This window comes from Loxodonta africana, chromosome 3, assembly GCF_030014295.1.
Source record: "Loxodonta africana isolate mLoxAfr1 chromosome 3, mLoxAfr1.hap2, whole genome shotgun sequence".
Lineage (NCBI taxonomy): Eukaryota > Metazoa > Chordata > Mammalia > Proboscidea > Elephantidae > Loxodonta > Loxodonta africana.
The window spans coordinates 33,779,562-33,805,475 of record NC_087344.1 but is presented as its reverse complement, the minus strand read 5'-3'; the positions used below and the strand labels follow the sequence as shown (position 1 = coordinate 33,805,475).

Sequence of the window (25,914 nt, the reverse complement as noted above, 5' to 3'; positions counted from 1 at the left end):
TTTCCACAGGCCCATCAGAAACTGTTAAACCATGGGATGCTGCGCACATTGTGAGTCACTGTTGTACTGCACCCACGAGAGAAACCCTCTGTTCTCTACAGAGCCACAAGGTGACCATGTTCCCTCTGCAAAGCTATCGATGTCCCTCGGTCTCCTCTTTGGTTTCTCCATTGCAGCCACAGGATGCTGCATTCCCACTGGGACCCCCACCCCGACCCAAAGAGGAGTCCTGACACTCCCTTGGAAGCCCAGCCTCAGGGATCCAAGCCCCCCTACCTGTCACTGGGGGCTCTTCCTGGCGACTCCGCCCTTCAAAACGCTCAGATAACAAACCAGGTATGATAGGTAAGGAGGAAGTCAGTGACATGGGGCTGGGGGAAGACGCCAGAATGAATGTAGTCCCTTGGGGTCCTCAAGGTAGGGGAGTCAGCCTGGGAGGCTCTCGCTGTTGGAAGCCTGGGAAAGGCTCAGCCCCCTACCCTGGGGACCCAATTTCTGGGAACGGATTACGAGTATAGACACTAGGAGAGGACCACCTTCTGACTGCAGGTCCCTTGTCGATGGATCCCAGGAGAGGCCCTCGGCTGCCCAGTAAAATGGGAGTGTCCCACAGGGAGCTGGGCCACCTGAGCAAAGGGCTGGACAGGTTGCATAGCTGGCAACTTGGGGAGAATAAGAGTCACATGTACTCAGGGCAGGGGGACGTCACAGTCACAGCACATCATGGTGTAGAGGACACGGTCCAAGGGGACAGTTCACAAGGATAGTACTGATGGCTCCTGACCATGGGCTGGACTGGCAGTGAGAGGCCAGGTCAGGCCCCGGCCCACCACCAGCTCTGTGTCCTTGAGCAAATGTCCTGACCTCTCTGGGCCCAGCTTCCCTACATCTAAGCCAGGGATGAAAACGGCAACTACTGCATAAGGCTCCTGCGCATTTTCTCGGTTACCGTGTGTGACAGTCGGAGCCAGGCCTGGCACATAAATGCTTGGTAGGTAAGAAGATACAGCTGTCATCAAGTTGCCCCTGGCTCATGGCGACCCCGTATGTGTGACAGTAGAACTGTGCTCTAAAAGGTTTTCCAATGGCTGATTTTTTGGAAGTAGGTCACCAGCCCTTTCTTCTGAGGTGCCTCTGGATAGACTCAAACCTCTAACCTTTCGGTTAATAGCTAAGTGCTTAACTGTACCACCCAAGGTCTCCATTTGGTAGCTATTTGCCTATATTATCTTGTTGTTATTTTAGACCTTTCTAGATGGTGGTACCACAGGCAATTATTTTTTCTCTTTTGGGTCTATTTATGTATTTTCCCAATTCTCTATAATAAAAGTAGATGGCTTCTATGACTGCATTTTTGATGACTAAAAACACACAGTCCCTGGGTGCCGCAAACGGTTAAGTCCTGAACTACTAGCTGAAACGTTGGTGCTTCGAACCCACCCACAGACATCTTGGAAGTAAGGCCTGGCAATCTGCTTTTAAAAGGTTACAGCCGTGAAAACCCTATGGAGCAGTTCTACCCTGCACACATGAGGTTCCAATGAGTCGAAATCGACTTCAAGGCAACTAATAACGATGACGAGAGCAGGTGCTCAGAATATAGCAATGAATGAAAAAAATCAAGTGACAGAATTGAACATACACTATCATTCCAATTAAGTTTTTTTTAAAAAAGAAAAGTCACAAAGAGAGGGGAAAAAGCCCTGAAAAGCACCAAAACCATGAACTCCGTGTCAGGGACAGAGCTGATCTCCAGAAGCTTCTGGCTGCTTCCATGTTCATTTTCTTAGCCTGCGGGAATGGAAGCGTGGTTGTCTCGGGTGGAGGGTTTGCGATGCCTGGGCACTCACCTTCTCCAGCTGCTGTCTGCCGGTGGCGAGAGGTACACGGTGCCATAGGGGCAGCTGTCCACGTGGGCTGAGTTAAGGAACGGCTCTGTGGCTCGGCCCCCATCCCTGCTGCAGCCCACCTGGAGCAAGTGCACGGGGGCAGGCGTTGGCCTCAGGCTCTGGTTGGGAAGGCAGCAGGCTGGGTGTCTGCAGCACTTCTTGCAGCTGTGCCTGCCTGGCCTCGTGTAGTTCCCCCCAAGCCCCAAGAGGGACAGCTGGGACCCTAGCACTCGGCACTGCCTCCTGCCTCGACCATGGGCCTGAGCTAAGCCGACCTCTGGCACAGCCTTTGTGCTGGGCTGATGGGCAGCTTCTGGGGTCTGGGCCCTGTCTGGTTGAGCTTTGCTGACCCTCGGAAAGACACACCTGAGGAAGAAGGGTTTCTCCGTTCTTGGGGGGCTGGCGGTTCTGGGAGTTCCCCGCAGCCGTTCCAACTCTGGTAATGGCTGGGGGGACAGGGAGGGCCCAGCAGTCAAGGTACAGGGTGAGATCTTGCTCATGAGCTGTTGAGATGGAGCCCCCTTCTGACCCCTCTGGGATGCACTTATCCACTAGCCGCCCCCTGAGAGGTTTGCTCAGAGCCTTCCAAGGCCCCCTTCCCAGGTGGGAGTCTGTGCTCTGTGTGGCCTCATCTGCCCCAACTCCCAATTCTGTATCCCCCTGACCCCTGCCTCGACCTCCAAGTCTGGACAACGGCTTGTCAGGTAGTGGCACCACCTCCTCTGGGAAGCCCTCCCAGTTGCCCCACGATGCCTGGGAACCCTGGAGAGCAGGGTGGCCCTGCCTCCTTGTGCTCCACTGCCCTGTGCCTGATGGTCACCCCTAGGCCCTGGCCCCCTCCCCGTGTCCCGCTAGAAAAGGATATCTGCCTCCCATGCTTGTCCACAGACAGGGGCCGGCGGTGTGGGGAGCCGAGCCGGCCGCGCTCCCGGCACACTCTGTCCACCAGCCCATGGTGCCGGGTGGTCCGGCTGGTGTCCAGGCCAGAAGACTGGAAGGGGGTCTGGGAGCAAGGCAGGGCAGAGGTGGGGAGGAGGGGAGAGAGAAACCAAACACTGGTTACCAGCTGCAGGAGAGTCAGGTGCCCTCCCTACCCCAGGCACATGTATGGGGGTCTCCATGTCCAGCCTCTCCTAGAACCCTGGCCCTTGGGGACTCCTGCGACACCCTCAGTCCCACTCCGACACCCAGGTCAGCTCCTCTCCCAGGTCCCTATGCCCCCTGGTGCTTCGGGGCAGGGGGGAGAGGCTGGGTAGGGTCGGCATGGGGTGGGCACATGCTAGGGGCAGGTGGCACAAACTCAGGGTCAGGGCTTGCACAGGGTGCAGCAGGGCCCCTCCCGCACACCAGGTGCAAGCAGTCCCCTCCCCGTCCAGCAGCATCCTCTCCCCACATCATCCCTGGAGGGGCTGCCAAGAGGGGCTGCGGAACCCCAGGACCCCTCCAGGGTCCAGCTGGCTGTGCACCATCTCAGGAGGCTCTGCGCCAAGCTCAGGGCCAGTCCTGATGGAGACATACTCCCCCAGCACTCCCCCCAACCTGCTCAACCAGCACCACGGGGCCAAGTGCCGGCCTCCCGGAGCCCAGGCCCGTTGTGGGTGGGGCGTACTCCCACCCCTAGGCTCTGTCCCTGCCCGGCCCTCTGCCACCTGGCGCTTGGGGGCCATGGCCATCTGTCCGGGTGGAGAGTGTAGCAGCTTTAGCCAGCCTTGACTGGCTGTTCCCCCGCCAGCCATCTGGCCCCAGGCCCCTCTGCCCGCTCCCAGCAGCCAGGCAAAACAGCTACCTCGACATGAAGCTTCATTTCCCCTTCCAGAAGGTGGGCAGCAGTGAGCTTGGGCTCCCCCTCTCTGCGTCCCATCCTCAGGGGTGACTCACGCTCCCTGCCACCAGGGACTCCCAATTCCCGCCCCCCAGCTCAGGGGTCTCCACTGCAACCAGGACATGCCATCAAGGCACAGAGAGCAAAGATAGGGCAGTGTATACACAGGGATGTCTGGAGCTGAGTCTGGGTGAACCTGGGCCCCCAGCTAACCAGGCCCCGTCACAGGGCTGGGTTGGGGGACACAGACATTCATGTGTTTCTGGGGAGTTTCTATGCGGCAGGCTGCACATGCTCAGACAGCGGTGGCCTCGTCCATGTGGACGGGCATGGGGGACAGACTCAGAGGCAGGGGAGTTAGGCTCCATTGACCTTATGAGTCTCCTAAGACCGGGATGATGGGCAGACGTGTGTCTGTTCAGTGAATGGGGTAGTCCCAGTGAGGCCATGGGGGTGCACGTGGAGGCACGCCTGGGCCTGGGGTCTCAGTTATCAAAGAGACAGGATCTGTCACCAGGGCTTCCCCCTGAAATCTGCCAGGCTGCCAAGTGCAAAGAACTGAGACCCTCAGAGACCCGACCTTACGGCCCGCCCTCAGCCCCTAGGCTTTCAGTGCAGTTCTGCACAGGGCCATGCCAGAGGTCATGTGGAAAGAGACCCTCTCCTCTAGAGAAGAGAGGGCCAGGAGAAATGCGGGAGGAGGAGGAAGAGACCAGAACACAGGGAAGGGTCTCTGTGGGGGGCGCTGGCTCCAAGTCCCCACACCAGTCCTGTAAGAGCCCTATGCTGGCTAGAAATCGAGGCACACCGCAGGAGCAGTGCAGGCCTGAGCCAGGCTGACTCTGGACTGGCCTGGGGTCCCCAGCATGTGAAGGAGCCAGGCAGTGACCTGGGGCCAGGGGACATCCTTCTCAGGGGACAGAGATCTTATTCCGCTGCCACCCCGCCTGCTGGCCTGGATGGCTGGACGTGCAGTGGTCTGGAACTGTTCCCCAGCAGAGGGAAGGTCGGTGGCCATCAGTGGGCTGTTCCTGCAGAGCTGAGACCACACCTGGGAGGCGGCCCTGACTCGGGGGCCTATTTCATCCCCCATCCCCACCCCATCTGCAAACGGGACGCAGGGTGGCCCCCACGCTCATTCTTTATGGTGAAAGCGGCAAGACCGTGCTATGAGGCCGTACTCAGGACCGCACCACGTGGGCCCCAGCCAGGAAACGTGGCAGAGAAGTGGGGTCAGGCGCTGGGGCTCCCCCTCGGGTCCCCAGGCATGTGGATTAGCCAGGCAAGACCCGGCCAAGCCCAGCGGCCCCCCCTCCCAAGGCCCGGCAGGTGGAGCGGCTGCTGAACTTGGCGTCCAAGTCCAGGGCCTGCTGACAGGAAGAATGTCAGGGGGCTGCTTCCTCTCGGGGGCGGGGCAGCCTGGCAATCGTCGAGTGACCCTGGCTGTCCACGCATCCATCAGACGTGCTCTCTGGCTGGTGGGGGGGTGTACCTGGGGGGCTCACCTGAAAGGGCAGGTCCATGCTGCCACTGCCTATCTGGTTGACGTTGGGCAGGGAGCCGCCGTAGTACTGGCCACGGCTCGGGCCCAACTGTAAGTACTGCGACTTCTGGAGCTGGAGCTGCAAGAGAGAGGCCAGCAGTAGTGGGTCTGGGGGATCCTTCCCTGTGCTCACTCAGCATGGCAAGACGGGGCCGTGCAATCTGAGGGGCAGCAAACCTGGGAATCAGGTCCTCAAAGACACCAGCTGTCTCTACACCAAGAAAGGTACCCCTGGAAACCTGGGGGGCCCAGGCCTGAGCATGGGGGAACGGCTTTCCTCCCGGCTGACTCAGCGTTTGCAAGTGAGCATAAGAGCAGACAGGGCCTGGATCGGGGAGCGGTTTTCATGGCTGCCAGGAGCTGCGATCAGACACCAAGTTCAGACCAGGGGCCAGCACATAAGTAGAGTGCTAACTCTGGGGGTACAAGATGTGTAACCCCTGACAGTGACTCGCACAGGGAGCCCAAGGCCTGGTTCTGGGGCCTCCCGGGCTTCCCCATCTCCTGTGTGCGCCACCAGCATTCCCAGGCATTCACCTGGGATACTAGTCCACCCTGCACCATGGGGAGGGCCCACTGGGATGCGGCTCAGACCAGGAGCACAAAACCCCCTGGTGGGGCCTCCCGTCTCTCAGCGAAGGACGGGGTAGGACAGGGGCACCACCCGGGATTCATGTCACCGTCAGGTCGGGCACGCGGGCGGTGGGGGGCCAGCCAGCTGCAGTGGCCTCGTGCCCAGTGGCCGAGCGGGTTGCTAGGTGCGACACTGTGTACGTCAACAAGGCCATCCGCCTCCCTCACAAACAGCTTCTGGAAATCTTGCGTGCGGCCGCCAGACCAGCCCCCCTCAAGGCCATTCCCTGCTGCCTAGGGGGCCTCAGGGACAAGGGAAAGCAAAGCTGGAACTGGCTGCCCGCCCGGGCAAGCACCTCATGCAGGTAAACAGCTGTTTCCTGCGGTTGGAGCAGCTGAGCAGGAGAAGCTTGGGCCTGTTCCTTCACTGCCTCAGCGAGGTTTCTCATGAGGCTGCCTGGGGTCTGTGCTGGGGGAACCCTGCCCACCAGGACGCCCACTGTAACCACCCCCTGGGGCCTTCCCCCACCCCACAAGAGCTGATGTGCTGGACACACAGCCCCTAGCCTGGCCTGGGGCCAGGCTGGCCCCCAACCCCTCTCTCAATGTCTCCCATGTCCCCACTTTGTGCCTGCACCTGGCCTTGGTCTTCCCCTCTGGGGTGGGTCAAACAAGCAGCAAGTGCCCAGAGAACATGCTAGCCCAGCACACACCCTCATCATGGCTCAGTCACCAGCTCCCAGGCCCGCAGAGGCAAGGTGGCCTCAGCGCCACCTCCTGAGCGAACATGTGTCCAAACCAGAGAAAGCCGGGCGGGCAGACATGATGGACGAACTGGCAAAGCAGAGCCCTCAGGGGTACCCCTCCTATCCACTCCCCACCCACGTGCAAGATCAGCCCACCTGTCCCTCTCTGCCCACCCCCAACCCCACGATGGCCCCTATCCCTGCCCACTTTGCTGGAGGACTCTCCGTTTTTGGGGCACAGCCCTCAGGTCTGGAGTGGAAACTTTGTGGTGACACTGCTCTTCCTTTTGGGGGGCTCCACATGGAACTGCAAGGAGGCTTGGTGGCACAATGGTTAAATACTCAGTTGCTAACCGAAAGGTTGGTGGTTTGACACTACCCAGGGACTCTGTGGGAGAAAAGACCTGACAATCTGCTCCTGTAAAGTTACAGCCAAGAAAGCCCTATGTTGTTGTTTTTAGGTGCTGTCAGGTTGGTTCCGACTCATAGCAACTCTATGTACAACAGAATGAAACACTGCCCAGTCCCGCATCATCCTCAGAATCATTGTTATATTCGAGCCCATTGTTGTTGTAGCCACTGAATCAATCCACATTGTCAAGGGTCTTCTCTTTTTCGTTGACCCTCTACTTTACCAAGCATGCTGTCCTTCTCCTGGGACTGGTCCCTCCTGCTAACATGTCCAAAATATGTGAGACAAAAATCTCACCATCAAACTGACTTGAACTGTAAACTTTCACTTAAAGCACAATTAAAAAAAAAAAAAAATCGTGCCATCCTCACTTCCAAGGAGCGTTCTAGCTGTACTTCTTCCAAGACAGATTTGCTCATTCTTCTGGCAGTCCACTGTATATTCAAAGTTCTTTGCCAACATCATAATTCAAAGGTATCAATTCTGCTTTGGTCTTCCTTATTCACTGTCCCGCTTTTGCATGCATATGAGGTGACTGAAAATATCATGGCTTGGGTCAGGCGTACCTTAGTCCTCAAAGTGACATCTTTGCTTTTTAACAGAAAACGCTATACTACCGTTCTACTCTGTCAAATGGGGTTGCTGTGAGTCAGAATCGGCTCAGTGGCATCCGGCAGTAAAAACAATGTGGAGCTGTGCAGAAAAGGGTTAACTCTGCCCAAAGAGACCTGCTCCTGAGAGGTGACCTGTGAGTCCCTGGAAGGTCCTGCCTGAAAAGAATGTGTGTTTACCTGGGCCTTGGGCCACCCCAGATGGTCTATGCCAACAGTTGAACTCATGGTGGGGGTCCTGGGCCACGCAGTATCAGCTCAGCCTCTGGAGGGGCTAGAGACTGAAGTCAGCCACATGGGTGGTCAGCCATGCCTGCGTGACCAACTCCCAGTAAAAACCCTGGACACAAGGGCTCACAGAAGCATCCCTGGTGGGCAATAGCCTGTGTACGGTGTCACACATCAATGCTGCGAGAAGCAAGAACCGTCCATGACCCTACTGGGAGAGGACACCTGGACACTCGTGGTGGTCACTGCTGGACCCTGCTCCATGTACCCCTGGCGACCAATAATCTACTTTCTGTCATTTTCTATAAACCGGATCATATATGGTGTAGTCTTCTGTATCTGGTTCTCTCACTGAGCACGATGTTTTGAGGGTCCATCCACATCACAGCACGTATCCGAACTTCATTCCTTTTTACGGCTGAGTAGGCGGTCCCTGGGTGGTGCAAATAGTTAATGTGCTCAGCTGCCGACCAAAACGTTGGAAGTTCAAGTCCACCTAGAGGCACCTTGCAAGGAAGGCTTGCTGATCTACTTCCAAAAATCAGCTATTGAAAACCCTGTGGAGCACAGTTTTACTCTAACACACGTGGGGTCGCCATGAGTCGGAGTCGACGTGACGGCAACTGGTTAATATTCCATTGGAGGAATGCACCACGTTGTGTTTATCCCCTCATCTGTTGATGGACATTTGGGTTGCTTCCACTTTTTGGTTATTGTGAAAAATGCTGCTATGAACCTTTGTGTACACATTTTTGTGTGGACATATGTTTTCATTTCTCTTGGGTATATACCTAGGAGTTGAATTGCTGGGTCACATGGTAATTCTGTTTAACTTTCTGAGGAACTGCCAGACTGTTTTCCACAGCGGCTGCACCATTTTACATTCCCACCAACAATGGATGAGGGTTCCAATTTCTGCACATCCTTGCCAAAACTTGATGTTTTCCATTTTTCTGATAGTAGCCATCCTAGAGGGGGTGAAGTAGTATCCCGCTGTGGTTTGGATTTGCATATCCCTGTTACTAAAGACACTGAGCATCTTTTCATGTGCTTGTTGCCTATTTGAGTATCCTTGCTGGTGAAATGTCTAAGTCCTTTGTCCATTTTTTAATTGGCTTGTTTGTCTTTTTGTTGTTGAGTTGTAGGGGTTCTTTATATATTCTAGATCCTAGATCCTTATCAGATATATGGTCCACACATATCTTTTCCTATTGTGTGGGCTGTTGTTTCACTTTCTTGACAGTGTCCTTTGATGCACAGAAGTTTTTAACTTTGATGAAGCCCAATTTATCTATTTTTCTTTTGCCACTTGTGCTTTCGGTGTCATATCTAAGAATCCATGGCCACATCCAAGGTCCTGAAGCTTTGCCCCAATGTTTTCTTCTAAGAGTTTTAGAGTTTTGGCTCCTACATCGAGGTCTGAGCTGATTTTTGTTGGTGATTGTGTTGCTGCCTTGGTCCTCCCCACCCCTGGCCCCCAGGATGTCTCTGGGCTCTGTGGTGGGGGCCCCTGGCTGATCCCTGGCCACGCCCAACACAATGGAGCCCCTTGACAGGGAGAGAGTGAGTGGACAGGGGTGCTGCAGGCATCCCCGTCACAAGGGCTCCAGCTGAGTTGTCCGAGACACTGCACAGCTGCCCATTGCTGGCCCGGAGCGTGTAAACACAGCACAAACACACAAACACGCCGTGCGCCGGAATGCCTTTAATCAGGCCCACCACCACTGCTGCCAAGTTCTGGGGTTCAGGGAGCAGAGTGTCTGCGCAGAGCACGTTTTGTTCTGCTTGACGGTGGTGGCGCTCGGTGCAGACATGAAGACACAAGGCCAGGATGTGTGGGGCCCCAGGGGGTGAGTGTGGCCAGAGCTAGCTCACAAGGGGCCCTGCCTATGAGGAAAACCTGGCCCTGCAGCCAGCTGGGCAGCCAGCAGCCCTGAAAAGACGACATAGCTCCACCCTGCTTTACAGGCAGGGCAACTGAGGCATGGAGGGACATCACCCAGTGACTGAGGTCTGGGTTATCCTCCAGACTCTGCCCCAGCTATAGAAGTCTCTCTCTGTCTCTCTCTGTGTGTCTCTCTCTTGATTTCTGTCCGTCTCTGTATTTCTATCTCTGTCTTTCTCTCTTAATCTCTGTCTCTTCTGTCTCTGTTATTTCTCTTTCTATCTCTATTTCTTCTTAATTTCTGTCTCCTGTCTCTGTATTTCTCTATTTCTCTTTGTTCATCTATCTCTCTGTTTTTCTGTGCTCTGTCTCTGTCTTTTTCTCTTTTTGTCTGTCTCTACATCTCTGACGCTCTGGCTCTCCTTTTTTTTTTTTTCTTTACTAAGCAAAGAATTTTATTAACCTTTGTTTAAACTTGGTTCCCAGGCTCATCAGCTCACTTGGCTGCGAAGAGAACCGTGTGGAATTCAGCGGAACCTGGAAGCAGCCGCAGCGTCCAAGAAGCTTGGCTCAGACATAGGAGAGGTCCAGATTCAGGAGCAGAGCCATTTCAAAGCCGTCCTCATGTAGAACCACAGCTCCGGTACCTTCCCCAACTGCTCTCTCCTTTAGGGGTCGATTCCATTTCCCTTGTTCTCGGGGGCCCCTTTGCTGTGAGTGACCTCCAGCCCATGGCGTCCCCTGCAGGGTGAGCAGGCCCCCTCCACCACCTGTGCCATTCCTGTCTGGGCCAGTGCTGCCTACCAGGCCCTGCTCTGATTGCTTGCTGGGCTGGCCCAGCCTTGCCCCGCTCTCCTCACTTCCTGGGGCTCCCCAACTTTTGTAAGTCTCACCGACCTCCAGCAGATCCAGAGTCAGCCTGTGTCCTCCTCTGCCATACCCTCTCCTGCCTGTCTTCACGCAGAGCTTGAAGGGCCCTATCATTCTGACTATCCATTCTCAGGGTCCTCATTTCCCCCAAAGGCCACCCTTGGGACATGTCTTTTTGGAAAACTGAGTCAGCTCTTAGCACCTGCCTGAGCTGACCCACACTGGGGGCCCAGACACCACATGGTAAGCAGGCGCAGTCTGGCAGTTAGTTTTCTCGCCCTCCACACGGCCCCCACCCTTGCCATGCCCAGCCTCCTGCCTGGCCTTAGCTTGCCACCCTGTCCTGGGAGGATCCTCTCCCTTGTGCCTCCTGCACCTGCTAGAGCCCCCTCGGGAAGCCCACCTGAATTGAGAGGTCAGCTTTTTTTTCAGTCCCGAGAACTGCTATCCTTAGAACTAGCTCCCACTACCCACTACCCCGTCAGGCTCCACAAGGCAGCATGGGAGGGGCGGTCCTCTCTCTGACCTCGGGCCCCATGAGGCCCTGTGCCACCAGTACCCCTCCTCAGCTCGCGTCCCACTGAGGCGTCCCTCCCCAATGGCCTTTGCTGACCACCTCCCCCAATATTCCACAGAACCCCTCACTCTCGGGAACACTGTGTTGGCGTTTTCGGGGCCACTGTCTGCCTCTGTCCCCAGGGAGGACAAGTATCCAGGCCCTGCACACAGGAGGCCCTCAAGGAGTCACCTTTCTCAAGTGGAGGGGGTGCAGCTGCCTACACCTGGAAGCCCCCAGCCCGGCCACCCATGGTGCTGACCCCACCCTCCCCCAGAAAGTCATGCTACGTTTCCTTCATCATTCAGGTCTAGTTTTTCCCTCTACCAGTTGCCCAGTTGCTGACTCCCCTTTCCCAATCCCAGCCTGGGCCTTCGTGCACCCTAGTTATCCAGCTCTCACAGCCCTCCCAGCCCTGAAGAATGCTGCTCTCGCTCTGTGGCACTTGTGGAGCTGTGGCTACCTCTCCTGAACCCTGAAAAGACAACCCAGAAAGGGGACAGCCAGATTTGCCCCCCGTTCCACCTCCCTGAGAACATTCTAGAACACTGTAGAAAGTTGAGGCTGTACCACTAACCAAAGCCTGAGACTGCACCCTAGCTCCCCGCCTCTGCCCATCTCTGTGTATAAATCTGTGTTCTGGATGATTTCTCTGGGAGAACTTTCCAGAAGAGGGATTACCAGGTCAGAGGGGACATTGTCCAGCTCTCAATGATGCTGTCAAACTGTTCAGCACATGCTCATGGCCACCAGACTCTGAGCCTGGGGGTCTACACTGACATAGTCAGGCCCCGTGTCACCCCCAGCCACAGGCTGGGATCCTCCCCCACTGACAGCAGAGAAGACCAAGGCCCAGGGAGAGATGAGCACTGCACCCAGGGCCTATGAACTTCAGGAGAGTTCTTAGCTTGGGATCGAGACAACACAGGGTATGGGGAGTATGGTGTGCTGAATGGTGTCCCCCACAAATTCATGTCTACCTAGAACCTGTAAACGGGACCACATTTGGAAACAGGGTCTTTACAGATATGATTAAGTTAAAGATCTTTAGATAAGGAGATCACTCTGGATTAGGGTGAGCCCTGAATCCAATGACTGCTATCCTTATAAATGGAGGCAGAGACTGGAGTGATGCTGCCACAAGCCTAGAACCACCTGGAGCCACCAGAAGCTGGAAGAAATAAGGAAGGATTCTCCCCAACAGCCCTTGCTGACACCTTGGTTTTGGACTTCTGGCCTCCAGAACCATGAAACAATAAGTTTCTGCTGTTAACCAAGTTAACACTTTAACTTAACTAGAAAAGAATGCCTGCTTTGAGTACTGTGCTCTTTTAAAGAACTGTCTATATGGGATCAAACTGACAACAGCCAACTCGGAAGATTAGATACGAACCTTAGGGAGCAGTGAGTTCATGTTAATGAGGGAGGAACAACTTAGAAAAGGAGGGTGAGAATGGTTACACAGCTCCAGGGATGTATCAATGCCACTGAAATATACAGGGAGAAGATGTTGAATTGGTGTATGTTCTGCTGTGCATATTCTCAATGATAACAACAAAAAATCAAATTTTAAATAAATAAATTCTTGTTGTTTTCAGCCACCCTCTTTGTGGCCACTTGTTACGACACCCACAGGACACTCGTACACACATCTCCTCACCTGAAGCCAGATGCCGCTATCCGCCCTCAAAGAAAGCTGAGGCCTGGTGGGCGGGCGGAGGGTGCGGGGGTGGGGGCAGCAGGGAGTGGGTTGGGGTGACACGAAGACACAGGTGGCCACTGAGCCCGAGGGTGGCCCGGCCCAGTGCGATGTCTCTCCATTACTCCTCTCTCTCTTTCTCTTTTCCCGTGAAAACAAAACTGGATTCCAGAAAGCAGGGGAACAATATGGCTCCCATCCACACCCACCCTGCAGATGAGCACTATCCCACTCCAACTTCTCACTCGTCTCTGGGGTAGGGAGGGAGGTGCTATGGAGACTCAGCCCCTTCATCAGGCACCTGGCCTGCCTGTCACCAGCTCCCAAAGCATGTGACCGTGACGTTACGTGACATGGTATTTTGCCGTGAGGGGATCCTGCCCCATGTGAAAGCCTGGGCCCCCCACTGATGCACCAACTCACTGCCTCCCTCCTGAGGCTCCACACCCACCTCTGCACCCAAGGCTTCCCACGGAGACAAGGCTACCACAGACGTGGGCATGAGTTACGACACATCAGTGCAGGTGCCACCCACTCGGTCTGGGTCCAGCACCCTGCAGCGCTCCCCCTTTCACTCACAGGCCCAGGCAGGCAGATCTTTTGGGTCCCCCTTGAGCCCCAAACAAGCCGCATTCTCCCACGGAGGCAGGGAAGACTGGGCAGATAAACCACTTTCCCACTCCTTCCAGAATTTCCTCTGAGGCCCACCAGCGCAAGTCGTGCCTGCCATGCCCACGTGGGATGTACCCCTGGAGATACCGTTCTGACCTGGCAACTCCCCAGAACCAGCCTCAGCCAGTGTCTGACCTACAGTGGGGGCGCCGTGCAGTGTCAGGGTCAGATGCTGGGACCCAGTCCTGTGCCCCCGTTTCAGGCCTCATTTCTTCCTTTCCTTATTCGAGGGCTTTCCCTGAGCATCGTCTCCATGTGAGCTGTGGTTTCAGGGGCCGGGATATGTGGGATACAAAGACGAAATGAACCCTTCCTGGGGGAGACTAGAGGTAGAGCAGATGCAAGCAGATTTAAACACTGCAGATGGCTGCTCACAATGGCCCAAAGGTGGACACAACCTAAATGTTCCCCAACAGATGAATGGACAAACACAATGTGCTCCATCCATACAATGGAATATGGTTGTTGTTAGGTGTCACGGGCTCAATTTCAACTCACAGTGACCCATCTGACAGAGCAGAATTCCCCCATAGGGTTTCCTAGGCTATAATCTTTCCAGAAGCAGATAGCCAGGCCTTTCTTCCATGGAGCCACTGGGTGGGTTCAAACTGCCAGCCTTTCGGTGAGCAGCTGAGTGCTTAACTTTGCTACACCAGGGCTCCCGAGTGGAGTATTAACGCAATGCTGTCAAGTCGATTCCGACTCATAGCAATCCAACAGGATAGAAAAGAACTGCCCCATAGGGTTTCCAAGGCTGTAAATCTTGACAAGAGCAGACTGCCAGATCTTACTCTCGTGGAGTGGCTGGTGGGTTTGAACCGCGAACCTATCGGTTAGCAGCCAAGCTCTTAGCTGCTGTACCACCAGAGCTCCCTAATAGAGTATTGCTAGCCATAAAAAATGACGTTCTGATAACATGCTACAACATGGATGAACCCTGAAAACACGATGCTCAGTGAGAGAAGCCAGATATAAAAGACTACATATTGTGATTCCATTTATTTTTTTTTTCTGATTAATCTATTTTTTATTCAGTTTTTTAAAATTTTATTTTGTCGTTGCTGAGAAGATACACAGCAAAGCATACACCAATTCAACTGCTTCTACATGTACAACTCGGGGACACTGATGACATTCTTCCAGTTACACAACCATTCTCATCCTTCTTTCTGAATCGTTCCTCCTTCATTAACATAAACTCACTGCCCCCCTAAGGTTCCTATCCGACTTTTCAAATCGCTGCTGTCGCTTTGATGCCATATAGATAGTTCTTAAAAGAACATCATGTTCAAGGCAGACATTTTTTACTTAGTTAACCCAAACTATTATTTGGTTTAAAGAAGACTTCGGGGGTATTTTTGGTTTAAGTTTTAAAGATTATCTCAGGGCAACAGTTTTAGGGGTTCATGCAGCCTCCATAGCTCCAGGAAGTCTGGAGTCCATGAGAATTTGAAATTCTGTTCTGTATTTTCCCTGTTATGATCAGGATTCTTCTAAAGAATCTTTGATCAAAATGTTCAGTAATGGTAGCCAGGCACCATTCAGTTCTTCTGGTCTCAGGGCAAAGGAGGCCCAGCCATGCATTCCATATCCTCCTCCTATTCCTGACTCTCCTTCTTCCTCTGTTGCTCCAGGTGAACAGAGCTACCAATTATTGTGCCTTGGACGGCTGCTTACAAACTTTTAAGATCCCACACACTACACAACAAACTAGAGGGCTGAACAGAAGCACTACACATGTTATTAGGCCAAATACCTGGGATGCCCCATGAAACCATGACCCTAAACCTCCAAACCAAGGAACCAAATTCCATGAGATTTTTGGTTGTACATAAGCAGCCTTGGCAGCCACTCTTAGTTATTACTATAAATACGTCTATCACACAACTTTTGCCAGTTCAACCTTTTACAAGTGTACAATTTATTGATAGCAATTACAGTAATCGGCTGCACAACCCTACCCTTAATCAATGCCAAAAATTTGTCCATCACCGTTAACCTCCTCTTTCCCCCTTCCTCTCGCCCCTGATAACCACTAATAAACTTGGTCTCTGTATGTTTGCCTTTTCTTGTCTTTTCATATGAAGTCATATAACATTTGTCCTTTGGTGACTGACTTATTCATTCAGCATGTCTTCAAGCTCCATCCATATTATAGCATGTATCAAGACTTCATTTCTCCCACTGGCTGAGTAGGAGTCCACTGTATGTGTGTACCACATTTTGTTTATCCATTCATCTGTTGATGGACATTTAGATCATATCCACGTTTCGGCTACTGTGAATAACACTGCAATGAACACTGGTGTACAAGTCTCTTTCTGAGTCTCTGAAACTTTACTAAATTCCTCTATTAGCTCTAGTTTTCTTGTGGACTCTTTGGAATTTTCTATAATATATAGAATCACATCTATCATCAGTGAACTGATAATTTTATTTCTTCTTTTCCAGTCTGAGTATTTATTTCTTTTTCTTGTCTTCTTGCTCTGGCTAGGACTTCTAATGCAATACTGCATAGAAATGGTAAGAGTGGGCACCCTTGTTTTGTTCCTGATTTCAAGAGGAAAGTTCACAGTCTTTCTCCATTAAGTATAATATTACCTGTTGGCTTTTCACATATGCCCTGAATCATACTGAGGAATTTCCATTTTATTCCAATCTTCTTTAGGGTTTTCATCAAGAAAGGGTGTTAGATTTCATCAAATACTTTTTCTGCATCCACAGAAATGATCATGTGGTTCTTTTCCTTTGTTCTGTTGATGAGGTATACTACGCTGACTGATTTTCTAATGTTGAACCATCCCTGCATTCCTGGAATAAATCCCACTTGGTCATGGTATATGACTCTTTTAATATGCTGTTGGATTCTGTTCAATTGTATTTTGTTGAAGATTTTTGCATCTATATTCATAAGAGGTATTGGCCTGTAGTTCTTTTCTTGTTGTGTTTTCGTATGAAGGTTATGTCTGCTTCACAGAATAAATTAGGGAGTAGGCCTTCCCTCCCCATGTTTTGGAAGAGTATATACAGTATTGGTATCAGTTCTTCTCTAAATGTTTGGTAAAATTGATTCCACTTACATGTAATGCCTGGAACAGGCAAATCCAGAGACAGGAAGTAGATTAGTGGTTGCCAGGGGCTGTGGAGGGGGAATGGGAGTGACTGCTAATGGATACAGTGTCTTCTTTGGGGTGAAGAGAATGTTTAGTCAGAGCGGACGGCTGTACAACATTGTGAATGTACAAAATGCCACTGAATCGTATACCTTAAAATGGTTGATTTTATGTTATGTGAGTTACCTCAATTAAAACAAAAGAAAAACAAAACTGCAGATGGGCAGATTTGCCAAGGAGGAAACGAGCAAGGCAGGGGGGGCAGAGAGGCCTGGGAGGGTGAGGGCCAGGGGCAGTCAGAGGGGCCCTTGCTGAGGCTGAGGAACAGCTGAGGGTGGGTGGGGACAAAAGCAGTTCAGGCAGCAGGAAGACCACGCGCAAAGGGCCAGGAGTGGTGATGCTCCAGCCAGTCTACAGCATAAGGACCCACGTCTTCCAGGGCATCCATCCCCACTAGGTCTCAGTCTCCTCATCTATATGCAGGCAGCAAGAGGGAACAGATGAAGGATTACATATGGCACACTCAGTGCAGTGCCCAGGACACACAAGTGTGACACATATATGCCACCCACTACCTGGGTCCTGAGCACATACCCCATGGTGCCTGTTCACAAGCCTGAGGCTCCAGGTTGACCTCGGGGGCACTGAGGGTTTCACCAAGGCTGGGGGGTGGGGACACTGGGTGCCTCACGCACGTGTGTGTGCACACACTGGCGCACATAAAATGCGAAGAGTCTGATGCTGTGGATCCCCCCTCCACCCTGGAGCACACAACCCTATTTGTAGCTGGAGAGTGAATCCTTTGCAGTTTCATTTCAAATCTCATCACCGATTGAATAACACAAAACACACCCCGGCATGGCCTTCAGGATGGGCTGCCTCTCTGCACGGCCACCAGCCAGGCAGGGCGCCAGGCACAGCACAGTCGGGCCGACGGTGCTGCTTGCGTCTTGACAGCGTCAGGCCCGGTTTTTGACAGCATCCCAGCCGGAGGGGCAGCCTGCCACTGGCCCCAGAACCATGGCGGATGATTCTGGAAATAGCGCCTCAAGCCAACCCTCCCACTGCCTCACCTGGAGGCTGGGCGGGAACCCCCCTACACGCCCCATGCTTTGGTGGCTCCCCTGGATGCCTGGGCCCCAAGAATACGGGTGCATGCAGAGATGCCCTCGTTACACACCCAAAATAGCGTCCGTGCTCCATTTTCTGTGCTCCATTTTTCAGGTTCGGTGAGACTGCCGAGTTATGTAATCATGTGAACTATGGGGTCATGATCTGGTAGTAGGGTCCCAGCCCGACTGGGCCACCTTGTCCCCCTCAGATGCCCCCAACCCAAGCCTGACCAGAGCTATTCCCTAAGCCATGGCTGGGCCCTCGGGCTGCCTGCTGCTCCCACATCCACTGCAGCGCCTAGAACTGTGTGTCCCTCCTGTGCACTCAGAGCAGCCACGAGGATGCCCAGGCTGGCCAAGGACATGCAGGGCCCGTGGAAGTAGCGACAAGCACAGAGGGGGCTTGGCCAAGCCACAAGGTGCATTGAGGGGTCAGCATTACCCTCCAAGGTTGCACCCCCGGGGGTGGGGGCTAGAGAGGTGAATGCCAACAGGGGCACAGGGGACAGGCAGCCAGTGTGGTGGAGGGCCTGGGTGAGGTGCCGCAAGGCAGGGGCGGGCGTGGGCACTCATCTGCAGAAGGACCTGGCAAGGGGAGCCTATATCTTTCAGCCCGGGGCCCCGGGGCTGGCACTGCATAAAATCGTGAAAGACGAAAGCAGAGGAAGGACCCTACCAGGAGGGCCCAGGTGGCCACGGGGGACACTCTTGCCTATGCCAGACACGGCAGCTGCGTGGTAGTGGCGTCTCAAACGCAGTGTGAGCAGCTCACCCCATCTGTGGCCCTCTCCTGACATGGAGAGGAACTTCCAGATGAGGCTGCACTGCTGTGGACAGGCCTGCAGACAACACTGCTGCCATGTCTGGAGCTGACAGAGAGGACCTTGGAGGGCCCCTTGAGAACATTCCAGGCAGGCACTGTCACCCCCACTCTGCAGACGAAGCAGCCAGGTTCCAACACTGCCCAGCAAGGGAGCCGGTATCTGCCCCCAACTGGTTGCACTGAGCTCACTGAGCCCACTAAGTGCTGGACAGAGAGTCCCCTGGCCATGCTCAGGGGCTACTCCTTGATGCTGTGCACCATCTTGAACAACGACAGCACACCAGCCACACTTGGAGGCTATGGGACCTGCAGGAATGAGCTCAGCTCTGTTGGGGTCCCTGGGCAGGCCTGGAGCTAGCACCGATGAAGAAAGAGGTGTGGGGGGCCAGGCCAGTGGGACACTGATGATGCAGTTGCCATGGACACCCAGGCCCAGCCAGTCAGCCAGGGTCCCAGCTCCTCTGCCCCTCCTGCTCAAGGATCACAGTGGGGTAGACAAGTGAGAACAGGCTGTCACAGGCCTGGCCCTGCACATGTTCTGGCTCCAAAAACACAGAACAAACCATTGACAGATGAATGGATAAACACAAAGTGGTCCTTCCACACAATGGCATGCTACTCAGCCATAATAAGAACTAAAGTACTGACACATGCCATGATGTGGACAAACCCTGAAAACACTTTGCTCAGTGAAAGAAGCTAGATGCAAAAGGCCACATAGTGTATTCCATTTATATGAAAAGTCCAAAACAGTCAAATCCATAAAGACAGAAAGTAGATTAGTGGTTGCCTAGAGCTTTGAGGAAGGGAGATGGGGAGTGACAGCTAATGGGTATGGGGTTTCCTTTTGGGGTCATGAGAATGTTCTGAAATTAGACAGAGGTGGTGGCTGTACAACACAGTGAATGTATTAAATGCCACTGAATTGTGCACTTTAAAGTGGTTAAAATGTAATGGTGGCACAACATGAAAAATGTAACCAATGACACTGAATTGTATATGTACAACTTGTATTGGTGAATGGGTATATATTTCTACCACAATTAAAAAAAAAAGTTACTTAAAAAATGGTTAAAATGGTGAATTTTATGTTTTGTATATTTTACCACAATAAAAAAAATTACACACAAAAAAAACAAAAACAGAAGAAAAAAGATGAGAAAGAACTTGCAGGCCCTAGGAGCTGCCTAGATGTCCCGTACACAGGCCGGGGGCCCTTCCTGAGGGTTGGCACAGCAGGGAGAGGGGCAGGACCCCAAGGCATCAGGCAGTGCTGGCAGCAGGATGGGGGGACCCAGGGTCGTCATTGCCCTTGGGAGGTATAATGCACCATAGCTTTAACTCACTGTCCCAAAACCCAAGGGCTCGGAGTCAAGATACTCCGGTGCTAAATGGTGGGCACCCCTTGGATTCACAGCAAAGTTATCACCAGGATGGTGATGCAGGGCTGCCCAAGACCCCAGCAATAACACCCAGACCCCACACCGGCATCCAGTACCCCAAAACTCCACACCTGAACCCAATGTCCCATACTTGCACCTGGCACCCCATACCTGTGCCTGGCACCCCACACTCACACCTGGTACCCCACACCCATGCCCACCACCCCACACCAGCACTCGGTACCCTACACCAGCGCCTAATACCCTGGAACACACACCAGAACAGCAGCATTGTCCTGAACTCTGAACTATTCTGTTCTGGGCCCCTAACCATCATCCCTGTCTCCAGGATTAAGGTGGGGCCTCATGGAGCACCCACTCGTGTCACAGTGCACAAGGGAAGCCAGGAGCACATTCTACAAGACCCTGTATGCCCCTTTCACCATCTCCCGCAGGCCCAGTTGCCGGGTGGGAGGCAGTGTAGCCACCCACAGAAGCACGTGGCTGCTATTTTCAGTGAGGTTTCCCACACTCAGATCTTCCCAGTCAGCCCAGGAGACAGGAGGGGCCGTGGGCAGGGGGCTCACCCACCAGACACCACATGGTGGCCCCTCCACCACCGTCTGCTCACACCACCACACACATGGCCTCGGGATGTCAGCTCAGCACAGGGATGGGCTCTGTGATCAGGGCAGTGTGGCCAGGCGCAACACATGGCAGCTCTGGGGCTTCACTTCTCTATGGCACTCACAGAGGATGTAACCCCTCGAGGCCGTCAGAGACGAGCCAAGGGCTCAACAAAGGGAGTTTCAAACACTGGAGTCTCCCATACAACAGAATAGTACTCAGTCATGAAAACAGGACAAGGAGTTCCTGCGTGATGCAAATGGTTAAGCGCTCAGCTGCTAACTGAAAGCATAGACATTCAAACCGACCCAGAGACACCTCAGAAGAAAGGCCTGACAATCAACTTCCGAAAAATCAGTCACTGAAAACCCTATGGAGCACAGTTGTACTCTGACACGTGTGGGGTCACCAGGAGTCAAAACTGATGCGACAGCAACTGGTTTTTTGGTTTAAAAGGAATGAAGCACTGATACATGCTACAACATGGATGATCCTCAAGAATATCATACTCAGTAAAAGAAGCCAGACACAAAAGACCACATATTGTGTGATTCCATTTATATAAACATCCAGAACAGGCAAATCCATAGAGGCAGGAAGTAGATTCATGGTTGCCTAGGGTTTGGAGGAAGAGGAATGGGAAGTGACTGCTAGTGGGTATGTGGTTTCCTTTTAGGGTGATGAGAATGTTCTGGAACTAGACAGAGGTTGCACAACACTGTGAATGGACTAAAATGCCACTGAATCGTGTACTTCAAAGTGGTAAATTTTATGTCATGTAAATTTTACCACAAGAAAAATAATATATATTTTTAAAAAAAGAGTAATTCCCAAGGTTCTGGCGAGTCGGTGCAGAGGTGGGAGACAGGGTGTCTGGCTGCCCCATCCCCACCCATGTCCCCACTGAAGTAGCACAGTGACCAGGGACAGTCACCATGGACCATGTCGCCATCCTGAGAGCCACCACACAGATCCTGCAGGCCCAGAGGTGGGCAACAGACCCCAGGTCCTACTCACAACCACAGTGGTAGGGGCAAGACCCTCCCCCCCACCCCCATGGCCCTGGCTGGCTGCTCAGCTCAGTCCGGTGGGCGCCGGGCCCAGTCAGCGCACGTCAGAGCCCGGCCTGGTGGCCACCCTGTCCAACATAGCTGTGGCTCCTCAAGGTCGGAAGTCTCACAAAAAATGCGACTAGATGGCCAGCTTTCACATTTTTCAAAGTTAACTTCAACGTCAGAATCACCGGCTTCTTGGGAAACACAGAAGTGTCAGCAGCCAGGGCCAGACTCTGGCCAGCGCTATTATCACTATCCTTCTCTGTACTGTTCCACCAACATTAACATAGACTCAACATTAACTTAGACTGAGTGGGGCCACGCTGCCCCTCAATGAGCACCCCTGTCCCTGACTCCCATTTATCTTCTCAGAGAGGGTGGTGTGGTCTGATGGCCCCAGCTAGATCCTCTCTGCCTGGCCCCCTTGGCAGCTGTGTGGCTAACTAGAGGCCTGAAAGGAAGAAAGGGTGGGTGGTGAGGGGCTGGGACCTGCGTGTGGCACCAAGCCCCCAAGAAGCCCTCCACTGCTGGTCCAGCAATGGACATGACTGTTTATGGGTCAGGCCCAGGGGATGAAGCCCCCTGCTGGGAGCCAGCACTGCCATGGACCTTGCAGGGGGGCCTGTAGGGGGGCCTGGGAGAACCAGAGGGAACTGACCTTCTGTGGGGAAGCTGCACATGCTCCACGCCTGTCCTGGGCCCACAAGCTAGGGGGCAACTGGACGCAGCCGCATGACCCCTGCATGTTGGCCCTGCGGCAGTCTGGGTCCCCAAGAAAGAGCATTGGCATGCCCACAAGAAGGGGTACTGGTCAGAGGAGCACAGGGCACAGAGCCAGGCAGACAGGCCACAGATATGAGGAGGCGGCCAAGGATTCCAAGGGAGGGGCCAGAGGCTGGAAAAGTGCTCCAGACAGGAGCCCAGTGTGGGCAGAGGCCCCCTAGGGCTGAGTGAATGAGGAATGGGGGACAGTGCAGGAAGCCAGGAGGGTGGGCCCTCAAGCAAGGAGACGAGAGGAGGGAACGGGGCTGGGAGCCTGGGGTGGGGAGGGTCCTGACTCTGAGTATGACAAGAAGGTGCCAGAAGGTTCTAGGCCAGGATGACTGGGGCAGACGTCCCTTCTACTGAGCTCCCCACTCTAAGTCAGTGGCTGGGAAGAGCCTGGACAGGGGGATCAGCCTTGAAGATGGGGAGCAGGGCAGGTGTCCCTTTGGCCCCTCATCACAGCAGCCCTGTATTGGGGCAGATAGATGGTGCCCCAGTACCAAATTCTCCCAGGTCACTCCCTGGATGCACTTCCAATCCCCCAGAGGATTCTGAGAGGGGTGCTGACACACTTGGGGCTCGCCCCAATTCCCAGATGGACACAGTCCCTGCTGGCCCCCAGACTCCTGTCTATGCCCCTCCCCAGCCTGGCAGTCCCTCCTCCTGATGTCCCCTCCCTCCTGGGCTCAGCCGACTCCCATGTCCCTGAAACACCTGTCAATCCCCTTCCCCAGCATAAGTGGACAGTCCTCCCCACAGGAGGATGTCTGATGAGTGGGCATGGAAATGGCAATGGCAAGGGCAAGGTTCCACAAGGTGCCCCAGACCCAGCAGTCCTCGGCCCCCACCTCCTTCCTGGACACTCCTGTATCCCCAAGCTAGTCCTCTTGCAGCTGCTGTACCCCATTGCCTGATACATCCCTCTCCTCTGGGGAAGCCTCACCACCTGGGTCTCTGGGCCACTCTTACCACACCCACTGGGCCCCGCTGCCCCTGGACAGCCACAGACCCCATGCATGCAAGCGCCACACCAGACGCTTGTCCACAAGGGTGGGGCAGCAGGGGTTGGGGGGAGGGAAGGCTCTGAGCCCAGGCACCCAGACGTCTGCAAGATGGCACGTGCGCGCAGTTAGGTTCCTGTCCAGCCTGCATCTGAACACCACAGCACTGATGATGGGGACAGAGACAAGGCGGACAAGTGTCCACAGAGGACATGGGAGCCTGGCAGGTGACCCTACAGTCACCTCGGCCTGCCCGGCTGCCTGGTACCTGGTGACACGTTTCCTCATATGGGGACCACATCTGCCCTCCTCCAACTCCTCCCAGGCCCCACCCTTCCATTACAGGGTCATCCCTTCCAGGCACCCTGTCCACCACCCATCAGCCAACAACTCCCAAGGCCCAGTCCAGCCCTGATTCCAGAATATTCCCTCCCCATCTCAGCACCCCCACTAGGCTCATGGCATCTGCTTCCTCTGCCTCTTAGCTCCTGCCAGCACCATACACAGTACCAAGACCCTCCCTCACACTCCTTGTAGTAATTGGCCTTGAGTCAGGCCCAAACCCCCAGTCCTCCCCTCCCTATGCCCCAGACACACCTCATACCAGTTGCACCTGGATTCACACCCCCACACCCTTTATCTACTGTTCCTCCATTCGGAGACCCCATGCATCCTTGTACCCAGCAACATGGGGCACCCCTCCTGCTGCTTTCTCCTCCAGGCAGCCTTCATACCTGCTCACCCGGCCACACCTCCCACCAGCTCTGATCAGTGACTCCTCAGGGGACAGCAGACAAGGCTGGCCTCACTGACCACGGGGATCCCATGCAGGGCACCCAGCAGATGAGGACACTGAGGAAGGGAACGGCCATGTGCTGTAACCAGTCACATGGCAGGTACAGGAAAAGCGGCCATGTCAGACCCCTGCACCAGTGTAACCGGGGGCGACTGGTCTCCAGACTTGTGACAGGCAAGGGGAGCGCATCCACACAGCCACCAGGCCGGTGGCGTAGGTCACAAGTGGGTCCCTGTCTCGTCCTGCCATCCCAATGCATCCCTCCGCCTCAACTGGACTGTTCATCACATGTATGCAGGCTGAGAGCTCCTGGGGGGCTTGGATGAACACAGCACCAATACAGATGACCCATGGACCACCCAGAATGACCCACAAATGACTCATGGATAACCCACGGACAACCCACAGTGTCCCATAGACAACCCACTGACGGCCTACAATGACCCACAGATGACCCAGAACAACTCCTGGACAACCTCCAGACAACCCAGGAATGACACACGGTGACCCCGAGACAACCCAGGACTACCCCTAGATGACCCAGGGATGACCCACAGTGACCCAAGACAACCTACAGATCAACCAGAACAAACTAGAATGAGCCACAAACAACCCAGGGCAACCCCCAGACAATCCAGGGATGACCCACAGTGACCCTGGACAGCCCACGGAGGAGCCAGGATGACCCACGAACGACCCACAAATGACCCACAGACAGCCCATGGTAATTCCCTGACGCAGGTCCTTACTGGTCATCTGGGGGGCCCGGAAAGGAGCCGCATAGGGAGGATGCACTCGGCTGATGCCCAGTGCTCATGAACACACGGACCACTAAGGCCCCTGTGGCTGGAGTGACCTCAGCACGGAGCCAGTGGCCTCATCCAGAGAAAACGGGATTCAGCTGTTCCCCACTCAGCCACTGGGCCCCAGGGCTCTAAGCCCTCTGGCCAGCACAGCAGCAGTGCCAGAATTCAGACCTGCGGACATCAAACCCCAGACCCCGCCTTCCCAGGAGCAGCGGGGGCTTCTGGCAAATTCTCACCTGAGACAGGTGACTGATCGTGCAGGAGACACGAGGAGCAAAGACTGCTATCCACGAGCAGGATGACACACATTCCCTTCCAGAACACCTAGGGCCCAGGTTTACAAGGCTGCGGTGGCTAAGCCTGAGGCAGAGCCATAGAAACCACCTGAAGATGCCCCTAAGAGATGCAGGAAACAGCCCATTCCTCAGGGCGACCAGCCTGGGGAGGCCAGCACCAGTCCTGGCAAAGACACAGCACAGCGGTCCACACAGCGTCAAAGGGGCAAACCATGGGAGCATGAGAGGCACAGATGCAGATCCAACACGTGGGGTAAGCACGCTCTTCAAGGGAGATCCCCGGCCCCCTGCAGCCCCCATTGCCACCTTGACAAACAAGCGGTCCTCTACATAGCCTAACTTTGTGTATGCTGTTCCCTCTGCCCAGAACACCCTTCCCCACCCCCCATTCGTCTTGCCAGTCAAGGTCACCTTTGAGCTCAGAGAAGCCCCCAGTTGGACGTGCCCCTCTATGCCAAGTCACTGCCCTCAGGGTGCCTCCCTCCTCAAACCACTGTGACACCCACACATTGGAGGCTGGATGCCAGAGCGTCTGGCCCCATCAGCGCCCAGCACTACTCCAGCTCCACCACCACCAGATAACGAATGTGTGTAGGGGGGATGACCAAAGGTGGGTATTTATTTAATCAAAA

At 54.2% G+C, this 25,914-nt stretch overlaps 1 protein-coding gene across 2 annotated transcripts in view; it reads right to left on the bottom strand.

The window, feature by feature from the left end:
- Window positions 1–25,914, bottom strand: part of CRTC1 (CREB regulated transcription coactivator 1) — a 66,723-nt gene that overhangs the window by 24,627 nt on the left and 16,182 nt on the right. For both annotated transcript variants that reach the window (XM_064281006.1, XM_064281007.1), the window contains exons 2-4: window positions 5,217–5,333; window positions 2,755–2,892; window positions 1,851–1,912 (exon numbers count right to left, since the gene is read on the bottom strand). In XM_064281006.1, the coding sequence (XP_064137076.1) occupies window positions 1,851–1,912; window positions 2,755–2,892; window positions 5,217–5,333 (317 nt within the window). The remainder of the gene's footprint in view (window positions 1–1,850; window positions 1,913–2,754; window positions 2,893–5,216; window positions 5,334–25,914) is intronic.